This window comes from Anarrhichthys ocellatus, unplaced genomic scaffold (assembly GCF_004355925.1).
Source record: "Anarrhichthys ocellatus isolate YVR2014 unplaced genomic scaffold, GSC_Weel_1.0 scaffold34, whole genome shotgun sequence".
In the NCBI taxonomy this organism is placed as follows: Eukaryota; Metazoa; Chordata; class Actinopteri; order Perciformes; family Anarhichadidae; genus Anarrhichthys; species Anarrhichthys ocellatus.
This window is the reverse complement of record NW_022280064.1, coordinates 2,148,869-2,165,534: the sequence shown is the minus strand read 5'-3', so window position 1 is coordinate 2,165,534 and position 16,666 is coordinate 2,148,869. Positions and strand designations below refer to the sequence as shown.

At 42.2% G+C, this 16,666-nt stretch overlaps 2 protein-coding genes across 4 annotated transcripts in view; both read left to right on the top strand.

The window, feature by feature from the left end:
• Positions 1-6,085, top strand: part of plcb1l (phospholipase C beta 1-like) — a 95,664-nt gene extending 89,579 nt beyond the window's left edge. For 2 of the 3 annotated variants that reach the window (XM_031865940.1, XM_031865936.1), the window contains one exon: positions 5,242-6,085. In XM_031865940.1, coding sequence (XP_031721800.1) covers positions 5,242-5,466 — 225 coding nt within the window. In that variant the 3' untranslated portion in view covers positions 5,467-6,085. The remainder of the gene's footprint in view (positions 1-5,241) is intronic. The other variant, XM_031865937.1, reaches the window with a different exon arrangement.
• A 3,408-nt stretch (positions 6,086-9,493) lies between these two features.
• plcb4b (phospholipase C, beta 4b) overlaps positions 9,494-16,666 on the top strand; it is a 59,585-nt gene continuing 52,412 nt past the window's right edge. Inside the window, exons 1-2 of the mRNA XM_031865924.1 lie at positions 9,494-11,910; positions 15,129-15,174. The gene's annotated coding sequence lies outside the window, so the exon portion shown is untranslated. The remainder of the gene's footprint in view (positions 11,911-15,128; positions 15,175-16,666) is intronic.

Below are 16,666 nucleotides of genomic sequence, written 5' to 3'. Positions count from 1 at the left end.
CCAGGGATGGTTACTGGAAGTGGAAGAAAGCAGCAGGAAGAGGAGGGGGGGATGAAGAGAGGGGGAGTAAACAGGTTGGGGGAGACATGGAGGTCTGAGGTGTGTGTGGCCTCTCTCTCTCTCTCTCTCTCTCTGTCTCTGTCTCTCTCTCCCTCTGTCACTCTCTGTCACTCTCTCACTGGGTGATGTAAGGGTGACCACTATGTTCCGTCATCACAGACTTTGATCTGCATCATCTCTGCCTGGTGGGTTTGCATCAATAATGTACTTGTGCCCATACACACACACACACACACGATACCCACAGGGAACACTGAGTACAAACCAGAGGTAGTGAAGTGAAATCCATTGAGTATGTGTGAGTGAGCCTACATGTCGCACGCTTGGTTACTCTTCTGTTCTATTGTGCTAGCTGCTGTTTTAGATCAGTGCTCAAGTGATCGTTATGTATTATGTATCGCCCACATGTGCTAAAGAAGCTCTCCAGGGTTATCCTCCGTCTGAAGAACATTCCCTGGAAACTGTCCTCGATCGAGAATATTGGACATAAACGCATCAGGTTGCCAGAAACATGTCTCCAAATGAATGCTAATGTTGTTTTGTGTCTGCAGGACGTGTTAGGGCCTGTGTCCACATAGCTTACCTATTATTACTTCATGAAGTAATTATTACTTCATGAAGTAATAATATGTCAACAATGTGTTTACAGCTTTTTCCACGGCCCCCAAGTCGCCAAAAAAGAAGCAATTAACGCAGGTTTGCATGAAAAAAAATAAAAAAGCTCACTTTATAAGCTACCAATCACTCTTAATTGTCCACAGTAATTATATATTCATTCACAATGACATACAAATGCAACATGTAGCATCTTTCAGTTGTCCTCCACATACAAATATCAAGACACCACCGACACATTTCACAGCCGGCCTTCCCTTTCGAACCGATCCTTTTAAGGGAAACACTCATTGCTCTACATGCATTGTGGAGGTATGCAGGAGTGTTTTTTTTTAATTCCTGAATCTTAAGCGAGGAATCAAAGAAAAACTCCTACAAAGCAACGGATGATTTATTTGAGAGGATTCAGGAAAGGGCTCTGACACACACACACACACACACACACACACACACACACTCAGAAAGAGTAATAGTTTAGGGATTGTAGCTACTCTTGCATCTCTCTTTCATTACCTGTGTCGCTCTTCCTCTTGCATTGGGCTGCCGCAGTTCATTTTCATAGTTATGACCAATACAGTGGAAAGAATGTAAATGAAGGAATGGCGTTTCCTTTCCTTGCAGCTCTCTCTCACTCTCTCACTCACACACACACACACACATCTTACATGCACAGCACGGTGAAGCTCCTTTTTCTTCAAAAAAGCCTGTGGCGCTGACAGGGTGGTGACCCTGTCTCATCTCTTGGACATGGGATCTTGGTTTTAGCCTAATTGGGCTGTGTTTGGATACGCAGTGTATCTGAAGGTCAGGAGCAGGAGCAGGATAAAACATGCGTACAAAGACAGAAAAGCACCTTTCCCTTAGACCTCCTTAATGTGACTGCACGTCGAGGCAGAGCTAATGTAGCCACACACTGAAGCCGTTGCCGGTTGAAAGCTTTTTTTGTGGCGCTGCAGCAGGCGTTATGTCACGACTCAAAGCAAAGAATTAATTTGGCTCTTTGGAGGCCCTCTCTGCTTCCCTTGATAGCTTCTCAAAACGAGGACAGCTGGTGAAGAAGGTCACTGAATGCTGTATTTTAAGAAAGGCAGAAGTGTGCGTGTGTGTGTCTGTGTCTGTGTGTGTGTGTGTGCATGTGGTTTGTTGACAGATGACAGGTCTTCAGAGATGAAGGACAGATTTAAAAGCTGGTTGGATAACCACTGCTGGTTGGAGTCCAAACAGAAACTGGACCACACACACACGTATATACTGCATGCATGCAACACACTGAATAAACAAGCAAATGTGCGATTTCTACCGTTGCTTTTGTGTGTTGGGTGCTGTTCAGTTTCGAAAACAACCATTATTTTCTGCCAGGTAGTTGGCTAGTGTTAAAGCGTCACAGTTGACCTTATTACGGTTTAAAATGTTGAGGCTTTTGAAAGAAATTTAAAAAAATTCTGTAAATCTGAATTTACATCCACTTTCCTGTATTCCAATCTCCTCACTGCCCTTAACTCTTAAGATGTCAGATGGAAGTTGTAGATGATAAAGTCATAAATTAGGGGAAGTCCTCCCTGGTTGTTCTCGAATCCATCTTTCTCTAAGATTTCTTTTGTAACTCCAGCTGTCCCCTTGGTGAAAGTAAAGGGCCGTCCTCATCGCTCAGCACCAAAGTTCTAACAGAAGACCGTCGGTGTTCACCTCGGAGCCGTTGATTACATGCAGATAGACACATGCGCACGTCTGAGATCTGCCTGGCGCCCCTTTGACTCATCTGCACCCATCCCCCTCCATCTCACTCCCACCTCCTTCACATGTGCCAGGGTGTCATCGGATGGGAGAAAGATGACAGCTTTAATCAGAGGGTGTTTGTGCCTCAGCAGGCAGGGTAGAGGCAAGCTCCACATGTACACACTCACACACACACACACACACACACGGTGTGCAGACTCTTCCACCCCTAAGTAGGTCATGCGCACTGCAGAGCTGGGAGAGAGAGAGACGAGCTGTGGAGCATCTTTAGCCATCTGGCTGTGATGTGCTGGATGTCCGCTCCGTGAGACCCACAGAGAGAGTGAGAAAGAAAGAAGGGAAGAAAGAAAGGCAGAGGGAGAGAGACTTGTTCGAGGGAAGGTGACCTTAAGATGGTGTGTTTGTGAGGGCGTTATCAGGCTCTGCTGTAACCACTCAAAGCATTAGGAAGACACGAGTCAAGAGCTCCTTCATTTCCCACAGAGACAGACAGTAGCCATGAGTGTTATCTGGCCGTCTGCGCTTCTCTCAAAGTTTGGCATTTTCACTTGTCGATGCACACACTTTTCATTTTTGAGAATATGGTTTAATGCTGAGATTTTAGTTTGGAGACAAGTAAGAGTGGCAAGTTCCTCAGACAAAGCGGAAGAAGGACCCTGTGGGTGTCTGTGGAGTTATCTGTGTGTGAATGTTCACACAGATATGTATTGTATGAGGTGAAAATGCTTTGCTAAAATTAGAACTCAGCAACAGACAGACACAGACTCAGACAAACGTTTTTCCATTTCAGCTGAAGCCTCTGTAAAGATCTGCTATAATTAGGGGAGGTCTTCTTTTAACTGAGCTTTCTTCATGATATACTAAAAACAACACTTTTTTAAAAAGCTTTATTTTGGTATTATGAACATATTTTAAACATGTTTTATTCTATTTAACAAAATATGCCGAACTGCTTAATTCAACAGTATTATAAACATTAACAAACATTATATTTTTAAAATCCTGATTTAGATCAGGAAGTATAAGCGCAGGATAAGCGCAGGAATCTGAGCAAACGTTGGATGCCAGACATGAGAGACGGATACCCAGCCCACACAATCATAATCTACAGGATTTAACATCAATCTAATTCACAGCAGAGCACTGCGTTCAAATGCTGTGAAGGCAAGTACTTTGTAACAATCAAGTTTTCTCATTTTGCAAAGCAGCACTCCAAAACGAATTGGATGTGCCATCTCATAAAGTGAAGTGGAGAGGGCAGAACATTAGAAAGTAGACTAAAGAGCGGGATGACAGTCCTTGACCTTCATTCCATCTCCTCTCCTCTCTCTCATTGTTGAGTGTTCTCGTGAATATTTCTAGGACGATTCCAGGCTTCCGCTGTATTGATCTGAGGCTGGGTGCAGATGAGAAGTTGTGTTTAGTAGCTTTCTCTATCTGATGTTTGTGCAGGAGTTTACAGCATCGATCATCCAACCTTGTCTTTTCCTCCGTGATGCTTTTTCTATTATGATTTGTTTCCTTCTGAGTTGGATGTTGGGGGTGAGTCTGAAGTGGGCCCTTATTGGAATGACAAAGGCCTCTAAGATGAAATATGGATCCCGGATATATCCTCCCAGAACTCGCGGGTATTTTTCGATCTGTCATAATGCTGACGTGACTGTATTGAGCTGCGAAACTCTTGACACCATTCATCTTACCGGCTTTTCTTTTAATTACTGCTCTCCCGTGGGAGCCAGCCGAGTAGTTAAACAGAGAAATCAGCATTACAGCAATTATTGGCTTACAATGAAATGAATACAATCTTGTCATCTGTAATCATTGGAGGCGTCTATGCCTGGGAGAAAATAGGTCCTCCTTTCTATTTCTCAGTGAGGGGAGGGGAGTGTATTTATATCTGCGGATGTAGGGAGGATCCTTGTCTACCTGAGAGGCCCGAGGTACCTGAAGGACCTTTTTATGGCGTATTTATTATTGAAAGTCATGGAATAAAGCCAAATTCCTATGAAAATAATCTTTAACTAACAGTAATGGGAATAATATACAGGATGAACTGTACCTTAGCACATGCAAAACAATGTGCACTGTGCTGGAGTTCTTGTTCCTTTAATCAATATTTTTATATGGACAATGGGTGAATTAGAATATGCATATCTTGTAAATGGAAAACATATTTGTTTCTTTTCTTGCAATAAAAACTTGCCTGATTGTTGCTGATGTCCCTGGATTCAACAGGTCCATGACATGTGGTGGTTACTGAGTGCTTTCCATGGCTGATTGTTCACGTTATACTACTTTGCCTGCAGAGGAGTTGATGCAAATAAGTGAATTGAGCCGTTCAACTTTCAAATCTGCTTTTATAGCTGTTATGTACGCTGGAAAGGTCAAGTGATCCTGCTTCATATTAGTGTTGTCACAAGACTTTCTAATTGTCATACAACACTTCGCAACTCAATACCACAGGGACAAATTGAGCCTAAATTATTTTAGTTAAAAGATAAATAGCACTGTGTGCTTCCCAGTACAACCACTATCTTCTGGTGTCTACTACTTTTGGCTGTTGAGCAGCTCAACTGAAATAGGTGACAGTTAAAAGCCTTGCTCGAGGGAACATTGGCAGTACTGCAGCTTGTTAAACTTTCACAGCCACTGCAGGGATTTGGTGTTTCCGGACTGAAAAGTTAGGTGCGTGATCATATGGACACAATCTGCTCTGTCTTCTGTCTTCTTGAACATCATTAAATGTATCTAACACATTTCAAATCACAGCTTTGATCTTATGGTTGTGTTCATGTAATAACTCGTGGCTGACGTGTTTGTCCTCCACAGCTACAGAGCGATCTGGACCAGGAGTACCAGGACAAATTTCGCCGGCTACCCGTGGAGATCCAGGAGTTTGTTCAGGACAGCAGCAAGGCCAAGCTTAGCGACGGCGGGGTCCACGGAAACCTCGTCGCCTCCTCAACGACGGAGAAGCTCAACCACAAGGCGTCGCACTCAGAGGACGACACGGAGGAGGGCTCGTCGGAGCGAGTCTATGACACGCCCCTTTAGAGGTTCGACCTCGGCGCTTTGCTTCACACTGGGACACTGATTGGTGGATGTGTTTGTGACCACAGCTCTAGGATGAGACTGCCCCGACTTTGGTCCTAATTTTAACCAATGGGAGGATTAGATCAAATCTGAGCCTGAACTGGTGAGTAGAGGTCCTCTCTGCGTAGACTGCAGTCTTGTCCGGAATACCGTTTCATGTAAATAGTAACTTTTTTGTGTATTTATATTTTACCTTTATGTTGTCGTCTCTTTCGGTACGGCCACAGGATGTGTTACAAAGCACTAACTATTTGCAGGAAATAACTTACTTGAACTATTGCACAGAGAGAGTAGTTTCTGTTTTTTATTATTTTTTATTCTCATGATATTGACAGTAGTGGTGGTTCGTGAGGTGTGTGGTGCCAAGGTTTTTAATTTACTTACAGTGGACATTGTCATTGAAGTGGAGTCAACTTGTACTGTAAAGAAACCACTGCATATTCAGCCTTTAAAGCTTCCATCTTTATAAGATTTAGATTCCCCCTCACTTATTTGCACTCCCTATGTAACTCCGTAACTCTCTTACTTTAACCCAGAGGCCCTGGTAGCTTGCTGGTTCTCCATTTTGTTCTCACAGAACTAAAGCCTATGTGTTGCTGCTATTCTACTTTAAAACCCATCACTTTTTTTAACCATGATTTAGTTTTTATGATATTTGGCATGGTAATATTATGCAGTGTCATTCTTTTTTTAATTTTTTTTCGTTTGGCTAGTTTTTAACAAGTTTGCGTTGTTTGTGGGTGATTCCGCCCCAGAGAGGAAGTGAAGAGAAAGCGTGTTGTACAGTACCTGCATGTATTTAAACAACTGTAAACGTTACAGTAGCTCTGTAGCAGAGATGTGTATTAAATGTAAATCTATTTTCTCGGAAACATTTAAACTAAACCTGCAAAACAGTGTGGACCCAGTGTGGCGTGATACATCACTGTGACGTTTGCTAGACGGCACTAAAATAAGTTACAACACACCCTTCTCATAGATCCAACAGAAGCTGACTGGAGTTAACGAACACGTTCTCATCGCAACTCATCCCATACCGACCTATTAGCGTCACTTTGTAACGGACTGGGTAGCCCAGCTTAGGTTTAGGCAACAAAACCACTTAGTTAGGTTGAGAAAAAACATCAAGGTCGGGCTTGAAATAACTAAACAGTGCAACATAAGTACGGAAAAACGTCACAAACATCACTTAAAACAGTGTCTGGAACACCGATCTCCTGGTTGAAAGTGGTCTCCTGGTAGAAAGCCCGGCACGTCTCATACAGACGCCAACGGTCGCCTTGTGCGTTGGTATCAGACGCCGAGGGTCGTGACAAAGCGGTGGTATTTGGCGCCTCGGGCATGAGAGTGGGCTGAGTTTACTGGTTGCACGTTGTATTCTGTACCTTCCTCGCCGTGAACTAAAACAATCAAACCAGGATATTTAAACAGAAGAAGAGGATCCTGCTGTAGTTTTATAGAAGCGACCTTCCTCTTAACTGGTTCATTGTCTACAGTGGAATGTGTGTTCAGTTCCTCAGTAAACAGAGCAGATGCCCGACGATCACAGGAAGTACAGCAGTTGGCGCCCGCTGGCCTTCACCCACAGTTGGTAGCTGTAGTTTGAAGCGGTGGAAATAGTTCAGTTGTGTTCAAACAGACGCCCAAACGTTTGTATCTATGAAGCACCAGCGTTGATCTAAGGAGTAATTCCACTATTTCCTCTTTATGTAAGACACTGTGCCCATTCAGTAACCATGAGGAAGTGTTTTTAACTTCCCTAACTATCCAGTGCCATTTAACTCATGGGTCCTTTCATATCAAATCATATTTCAGCTGAAACAAAAAAAAAGAAAAGTTGAATGTGAAGGATTACCTGACATGTAAGTACAAACTACTTTTTAAAAAGACGATATTGATGTGAGAGTCCTGTGCCTTTGAATAGGTTTGCCTTGTTTGATGTTGAATGTGTGAAATGCATCATTGTTTAAATTGCCATTATATAATATGAAGCTGTCTGATATTGAATAGGCCGTGTGCACTTTAAGTACAGTACCACTACTGAGTAATGCTTGAGATGAGCAGTATTTGACATGCGTCTCATAAGAAATGCGAGACATCCTTCTTTTTAGTCTTGAATCACTTTATTTAAAAGCCCCCCCCCCCCCATGCACTCTGGAAATGTAAATGTATGTATGACATAAAGGATAAAACATGAAGTTGATCAAAAAAAAAAAAGATATAGTGTAAAGGGAATTTGCCTGTAATTAAAATAAATGTGGCTATTATTGTACTATTCTGGAGTGGAATTGTGTCTTTTGATTTGTTATTGAATAGAATTGTGTTTTCATTTTTATTTTTTACAGCGTAACCTTTTACGTCTGTGTATGTGGTATGTTTTTACTGTCATTCACACATCTCTTTATTTTCTCAGCTTTTCCATCACCTTGTTGTATTCAATCATTTTCTCTAGTTCTTAATTGTGGGTCGCATTTGCATTTTTGTTTGCCATCGTATTTGTCACGTCATTGTCTCCTCATGGTTTATTATTTTACTTGAAACAGAGACTTCAATGTCAACCCACAGTCTTTGTAACGCAGTGACGACTGGATAATGATGCTGGTGGAAGAGAATAAGAGGACAACATAGAGAAATGATAAAACTACATTAGAAGAAAGCAGGTCACATGTGTGAGAAACCCGGCTATAGAGAGTGTTTTGGCAGCACCTGTGGGGGTACTTGGCATGTATGTACTGTATGTATGTCGGTGAGTGTATATGTACGGTATGTATGTCACACTCAGGGAAGCGGGGGCAAGCCTCGACGACCTACTTCCTGTCATCTCCTAGGAAACAGTTTCTTTGAAATAACCCTAAGAGGAACATGAAATCAAACACTTCCATGACTGAGTCACTGGTCAATGCTTTAAAGGAACAGCGTGGAGCATAAGGATCTATTGGCAGATGGAATATCATATCAATACCTATTCTTTCTTTACAGGAATAGTTATGTTTCCATTACCTTAGAATTATCCGTTTATATCTACATTCAGCGTTTTCGCAATTTTGCGTCAGCCTACACGCTCGGCACACGGGAGAAGTTTCAGTTGGTTGCAATCTGCAACCTCGCCACTAGATGTCGCCCAATCCTTCACACTGCACCTTTAAGTAAGGGAGCACTAGATCAAACAGGATTGTTATTTATTTCACAACATATGTGTTATGCAAATTTGCCACGATACTACTCACATTTTCCAAGATAGTGGACTTCTTGTCTGGCAATGCATGAGTATTTGTGTCATAACTAAACAAGTGGGAATATACAGTATTTGCACATGTTTGTTGGCATGTTTGTATTATACATCTTGTGCCTAAAAGTCAAATGAATCACTTTATTTTCGAGGGGGAAAAAATCCCTGCAAACCACACACAAGTATGTCTGCTGCCACTATTTTGCTTTGAGCATGCCCAGTGATAACACGTTTTTTAATCTTCAACACATTTTCACACAAAGCTTGTTACACGTTGTGTGAGTGTTGGAAACTATGCCCCCACAGCTCGCCTTCATGTGCTTTAGAGTGGGATTTTTCAGCCGTGTGTAGTGCATATGTTGGTGGTGTGTGTGTGTGTGTGTGTGTGTGTGTGTGTGTGTGTGTGTGTGTGTGTGTGTGTATGTGTGCGTGTTCTCCAGACTACATAAACACTGTGTCCTTCTCAGTCTCAGCTCCTCAGCAGAATCCCAAAAGGCAACAGGAGATAAGACAAGCCCGGTCGCCCATAACAACCTCTGTGACCATTAAGAGGCCTCCATGCATACCGGCAACTAGGAAGTGAGCTAATTAACCCTGAGTTCAAGACAGAAGGAGAGCGATTTTTTTAATAACATTCTCAGGGTTATATAAACAAACTCCCAGGAATATTACCACCCTGTGTCTGTCCATCTGCTGCTGGGAAAGAGGAGGAAGAAGAGGAGGTGTCCTGTAACTGGGCTTTAATGAGGCACACCGGGACAGAAGAAGAGGAGAGGACCCCGGGGTGCTGCTTGGAAGGTACACTATGCAGACACACACATACACAGATAGACACACAAATGCATGGACACATTGACAAACATGCTGTAGTACTACTTGAAAGGAGCTTCACTGACTACTTTCAGTCCTTGGCCTTAAACCCTAGCCCCTTCCACTTTGCCCTAAATGTCCTAATCTAAACCAAATGCAAGTCTAATGCGGTATAATCCTAAATCCAAGACAACCCTGAAGTAATGCTAACATTAAACCTTACCTTAATATAGGGTCCAATTCTGATTGTTATTCAAACGTGATCTTTAAAACCGTGTCCTGAAACTGACAAATGTCCTCTTTGGAGGGGTGAGGAAAAGCACAAAGCACAGTGTCCCTTTCTGTCCTCGCCATTCTTTCACCACATCTTTTCCAGACAATCTTCATAAGCACAGAAATGCAAGAGCATGCACTGTATCAGATGGATTTTCCTTCTATTGTCAGCGAGGATCGGCTCCAGCGCCCCCGCGACCCTGTCCAGGATAAGCGGTTAAAGATAATGGATGGATGGATAGTCTACTATCGTATTCAGTGGCACAGGGATTGCAAAACAATAAATTAATCAGGCAGTGTTTGCAGGGGTACTCCATCGATTTTACAAATAAACGTCAATTTACTCGTCCTGGGGGGTCCTACTTAGTTGTATAATTTCTTCCCTGGCTCTGGAGGAAGAAAAGATAACCCTGATAAAGACGACGACTTTTTAACACAACGGCGGTGCTATAAACTAGGAGTATAGTTTGAAATATGTACGCTTCGACCTGACAGGGAGGTTCTAATGCCTAAAGGGAAATTTAGGATGTCTCTGCCTCTGCTGCATCGGTTTTGACCATTCTTTTTAAGACAACTTTATAGATGAGCAACACTAAATTGCTGCAATAGCCTTGAAAGGAAAATGCGTCACCATTTTGTTCCACTGATAAAGATATATTTTTACTTTACTAAAGCTTCCCAAAGTGCACTTTCTTGCCACTTTAACACTTGCAGTTATATTTAATGTGTCCATCCTGTTGCTGATTTACACCAAAATCTATCAAAGCAAAAGTCTTATGTTAATGAAAACGGGTAAATAATAAGTGTGGAATTTTGATTTGTCACTGAATAGAATTGTGTTTTTATTTTTATTTTTGCAGCGTCTGTGTATGTGGATGTGGAATGTTTTTGAATTACTGTCGTTCAAACATCACTTTATTGTCTTTATTTTCTTTGCTTTTCCGTGACCTTGTATTCAATCATCAAACAGTTCCTCCGTGTTGCCATTGTCTTCATCTTTTTTTTTTCTCTCCAGTCCTTTTTGTTTGTTTTGTTTGCCATCGTATTTGTCACATGTCATTGTCTCGTCATGGTTTATTATTCAACTTGAAATAGAGACTTCAATGTCAACCCACAGTCTTTGTAGACTGGATAATGATGTTGGTAGAAGAGAATAAGAGGACAACATAGAGAATGTGTTGAAAATGATAAAACTTCGTTAGAAGAAAGCAGGTCACATGTGTGAGAAACCCGGCTATAGAGAGTGTGTTTGGCAGCATCTGTGGGGCGTCTTGGCATGTATGTGTATGTAGGTGAGTGTATATGTACGGTATTGTGTATTGTATTTAATGTGTCCATCCTGTTGCTGATTTACACCAAAATCTATCAAAGCAAAAGTCTTATGTCAATAAAAAAGGGTAAATGATAATATTCTAAAAATATATAAAAATCTTCTAACTTTACCCTCTTATAGGGTAACTGACTTTATTCTGATTCAGTTTAACATGACTATGTAGTGATTGATGATCCCACTGCTACATTACTACAATAAGGAGATTAATATTAGCCTACATGAGGTGATGCCATAGATAGAAATAAAATAAAGTGCCATGAAGTCACTGCTATAGAAAAACAACAACAGAGAAGCGTTTATAAAGGGAGGCGGAGTCAGCTGTTGGAGAAGCAGGGAGGAGCTGGGTCTGGTTCTGCTGGATGACTCACTCTGTCAATGCACACTCATTCACTCATTATAGCGCACACACACGCACGCAAACGCTTACGCGCAGGCACGTTTGGTGGTGGTGTGGGGAGAGGAGGAGGAGGAGGAGGGGGGATGCGCCAGCAGCAGCTGAAGAGGGCTTCCTAATCAGAGTTTACCACCAGGGCCGTTCATTCTCCACTGGAGGGCGAGTGGTACAAGAGCACCGGGACACTCCGGCAGCGGGAGGGAGACAAACAGAGCAGACAGTCGGAAGAAGGGAGACACGGGACAGAGCCGCAGCTGGAAGACACACAGACCAGACACAGAGGAAAACCCCGGATCCTGCAAAAGCATCATTTCTTTTCCGCCCCGTCGGATTAAACCCTGTCCCCGTCTCCAACACCGACATCACGTAAGACCTTCTGAAATGTCTCTCATATAGCGGCTAACGTAACATTCAGAGTTTAAACGGTGGGCTGCACGCTGTTGAATATAATGTTTGTTTTGCTGCTGCACGGATGCAGTGTTGAGACGGGACCTTTTTCTTTTTATTATTTAAACTCCATCACGCTAGCTTTTGTAGAGGCTCACTCTCCAAATCCGGCTCTCATCATTCAGACATCCTCTCAATGCCCCTCTCTCTCTCTCTCTCGCTCCCTCTCTCTCCCTCTCTCCCTCACACACACACAGCTGGAGACAGTAGCTTAATTGCTAGCTAGCTAGCCAGCCAGCCGCATTACAATGGACCCTTGAGCAAATTGATATCGAATTTACTCTCGCTCTTTGCACGTCGCTGCGGCTTTCTCTTCCAGGTAAATACGACACAAACGGAGACTTTGTGAAACGCAGCGGGGTTACTGATGCTTGCAGCGGGCTGGGAGGGTTAGCCACTGGAGCTAGCTGTAGCGGGACAGATCACACAGCCAGCCCCGGCCGAGATGACAGCCACACAGTGCCCACAGCTGCACCGTGGCCATAAAAAGTCAACGGACCAATGTATTTTTATTTACATAAATGTGTGTGCATTATGGCTTGCTGTACACGTAGCATGCACACCTTATTGGCCTGCAAAATAATGTTACTGTAATGTTAATTAAATCTGTTAAAAACTGGTGCATTCAAAGACTGCTGCTGGTAGTCGTGCAGGCAGTGAATCTTGGAGCTGCGGCTGCCATGTATGCACGATTCAATGTGTTTTAGTGTTTATTCTGCATTAATATAAGTCCATCTTTAAGGTAATATCAATGTTTGACAAATGAGCAGTGGGATGTTAAAAGTATGAGATTATATTTGATTTGTTTTCAGTCCATTTGCATCAAATTAATTGGTGAGAAAAAGGTTGACTATTGCATTTCACTGTTGATTTCATGACTTTGTTTCTCGGTTGAATCAATATCAGTTTATTGTTTTTGGGACTTCCCGTTCCTTTTATTAAGGGGAACACATGCTCGTAAAAAAAAAAAAAAAAAAAACCAGTACAAATGACAGCGTTGCTTAGTTTAAGAGTCAGAAAGCAGATGTCTATTTTCAAAAACAGTTTTATCGCCCACACCCAGAAGGCAGAGAGGGTTATTTGTTCAGGAATAACCTGCCGCTAACTCCGTAGGCTTATTTACTGTGCAAATAGCCCACAATGTTTTATTTTCTTGAAGGTTTCACTTGACTTGTCAGCTTTTAAAATGAATTAATAAAGGTGTGTACAGTAGATGATCCCTTAACGAGCTGGTTCACACCGACCTGGTGTGTCTTCTTATATATTATGAGCCATATTTGCAGAGGAACCCTGTTTTGTTCTTATAATAATGTAGCACAGGTGTGTTACAGTTCATTTTAATGTTGTTTGGCCTCCATATGTAATCTCGCCGGGCTTTTGGTCAGGGACCACAGAGGCTGTCATTATTGTAAAAATGACTGCAGGTTGTCCCCCCGCCTCTCCTTCAAACCTGTGTCCGCTGCTGCCCATGAAAGATCACAACTATTATGTGAAGAGAAACGAATTCGCCTCTGGCTTATTGACTTTGCTGCTTAAACACAGGAGCAAGCATTACCCTCCCTCACAAAATAACAATCCCTTACCTGAGGCTTAAACATGGACTGTGAGGCATTTTGATGAAGAGCGGTGGCCTAAGAAGCTTAAAGGCTAACTGAGGGGTGTGCAGGTGTTTTATTATTACATTTGTTTTTGGGACCAGATGACGTAAGTGTTATATATGTGGTCCACTTATTTTTCAGTGCCTTTTGATAGAATTATTTGGTTATTCTCAGGAGGCACTGCACAGCACAGTGCCTTCCTGTTGCACGCTTTCTGGTAATAGGATAGCTGCATTATTAGGGCTTTAATGATAATTCCGATATTTTTTAACCTAATACTGTATTGTGATCATGATTATCACCCGTTCGTGTTAATGATTAGAGGCAGTATCATGCTGGAAAATTATTACATTTTAAAATGATTGTCGCTTTTGGTATTGCTGATATTTTAAAAGTTTTGCGTGGCTGCTGTTCTGCTCCAAACGGAGTGAAATCATCCTGGCGCGTCTGGCTTAAAGTGAATAGCCTATACGTGTGGCAGTGGGATTTAATTTACTGCTCAGAATTGGAGAGATTGAAGGTAAATTGCATTATTTTCTTCAATAGCTCTGTGCATTTAGCCAGAAAGAACTACAATATCTTTGCTTTGAGTCACCGAGAGGCTAACGACAAAAAATGGATTTTGAATCTTGGATTAAATGGACAGCGTGTGATTGAGATGGAGGAAAGTAAAACACATGCCAAGCTCAGCATTTATTACAGATTCAGTATTTACACATGCGAGTGTGTTGCAGCCATTGATACAGTATTTGGTTGATTTGGCTATGAACTGACTCAGGCACACATTGCCCAGTGTTGTCTTGTGTTTCTACGGGAAGTCCGATTGTAGCTGTAGGGTTTGGTTCAAACAGTAATGAAGTGAGAACAATCTCTTGTTGTCTCTTTGTACGCTTTCACATTGAATTGCTTGGCGGTTAAAGGTTTGTACTAGAGGGACTTTGTTGGAGTCCATCGCTCTGCCTGCCAATTTACTGTACATCTTGATTGCTTGTTTCTCTTTTGACGGCTGGCTGGTTTCCTTTCATTTATTTTGTTCTCCATAACTAGGAGGCTCTGGTCTTGATTAGCTTGGCAGTCCTCAGTTTCATCCCTTTTTGTTTTGACGGGGCTGTCGGGTTTTTATCACAGCATTCTTGACGAAGCTGTCCGTCATCCTCGCGTATGTTTGAAGCCCTCACAGAGAGATCTGTGAGTGTGGAAGCGCAGACACAGCCATCCAGATGGATTGATTGGCCAACAGACGAGCAACCTGGCACACCAACTGACAGGCGAAGTGTTGGTAGTACGTCAAAAACATGTTGAATCACAGCCCCCGACATGTCTGCCCTCATTGTTAAAGTCTGCTGCGAAGCTGTTTGTCCATATTGTGATTTACTTTATGTTTTTCTTGGCAGGAGAGTAGAGGGACGTGGTGTGCGGTTCGTCTCTTCCTACTGTACGGCAGCGTTTTATACCTCGTCCAAATAAGTCCAGATACAAGCCTCTGGAATTATGAAATTCTCTCCCCTTCTTACCGCATGTCCTTTTTTGTCTCTGCAGGCCAAGACATGAGCTTCTCCCACTGAACCTTATTGATGCTGAACTGGTGAGTTTTTGGGGGGTTGCTCGCTGATATTGGTCTCTGCAGCTATACACACATTTCTTTTTCTTGGGTTATTTTTATTTAGTCCCTGTTTGTCTAACCGCACAGCTGGCTACCATCTAGTAGCAATTGATCACAAGGATCTGTTCCCACAATTTTGGATAACACAGGCTGCCTCTTTTATATGAGTTTCTTATTTCCACAGCATCTGGTTCATTATTGCATATTTATAACTTAGTCTGCATTAAAGTAATTGATTAGAGCATGCATAATGTGTATGAAACGTATGGCTTCATCCTGCCTGTAAGCCTACATGACAAGTTATGTAAACCAAAAAATTTTCCTGCCATATAATATTTGGCTCAGATATCCATCCGGCTCTTATTTTGCCTCTTTGCCACTCAGGCATTCAAAGTGTTCGACGTTGCATCGTGAGCTGAAAACGACAGACATTTTATTGGACTCGCGATGAATGGTGAAAGCAAAGAGTCTCCATTGTTTCACCGTATCTTTCACACGAGACTGATGTGCAGCTTTGTCCGATCGACAGCCAGACATCGCTCATTGATAAGTAGATTGCATGGCTGCTGCTGCTGCTGCTGCATGCTCGCTCATGCCAAGCTGGAAGATGTAATGGGGCTGAGAGGTGATTGCTCTCTCCGATATGTTCTGTTTTAATGATGCGATCTGTATTAATAATGTAATGTGTGTAGCATGCAGGCTGTCTGTTAGCTGGGCCTGATTAATTTAGCACTAAGCTTTATTTTAGGAGAGCGGTATACATTTTCATCATCCCAAATTATATTTGCTTCATTGCTAGTACCCTATAAGTATTTAAGCATATGACATAGGATGATGAATAGGAAACTACCACTGTAATACTGTCGGGTGGAGCTATTATTGTTTAAAAAAACAAGATGATTTTATTTTAGGAAGGTTCACAAGTCTAATCTAATAGCTCGAATCCTACAAGTAACCAACTTACACGTTTTACAGTTGCGAGATCACTAACATGCAGCTATTTCTATGAAGAGCAAAGCATCAATGGCAAAAATACGATATTTCCTAAAGCATCACAGACTGTATAGACGGATTTCACAAATAATTTCATCTGAAATAAATATGCTGTATATGTGCGATTCTGCTGATGACTTTTTAAACGTCGGAGTTCTGTTCTTCAGGCTTTATTTGTGGATTTGGAGCTCGTCATGGTTCAACACCGTGTAGTAGTCGTACTCTTTACTCGTAGAGGCTGGAAGGAGACGTTTCTACGTTTAAAAACCTGTGGAGCTAACATTATCTGAGTACGTTAGCACATCGTTAACTAGCAATAGCACTTCTATGCTACGCTAGGTACTGAAGGTAGGCTGAATGCTTTTGCTTTTAAATGAGTGTAACAGTGAATAAAGATCTACCCGGCTGTACAGGAACAGTCTTGTTCCTAATTTCATTTTCTTCCGTTTCAATCATCAGGTGATGTGGTGGTTGACTTTGA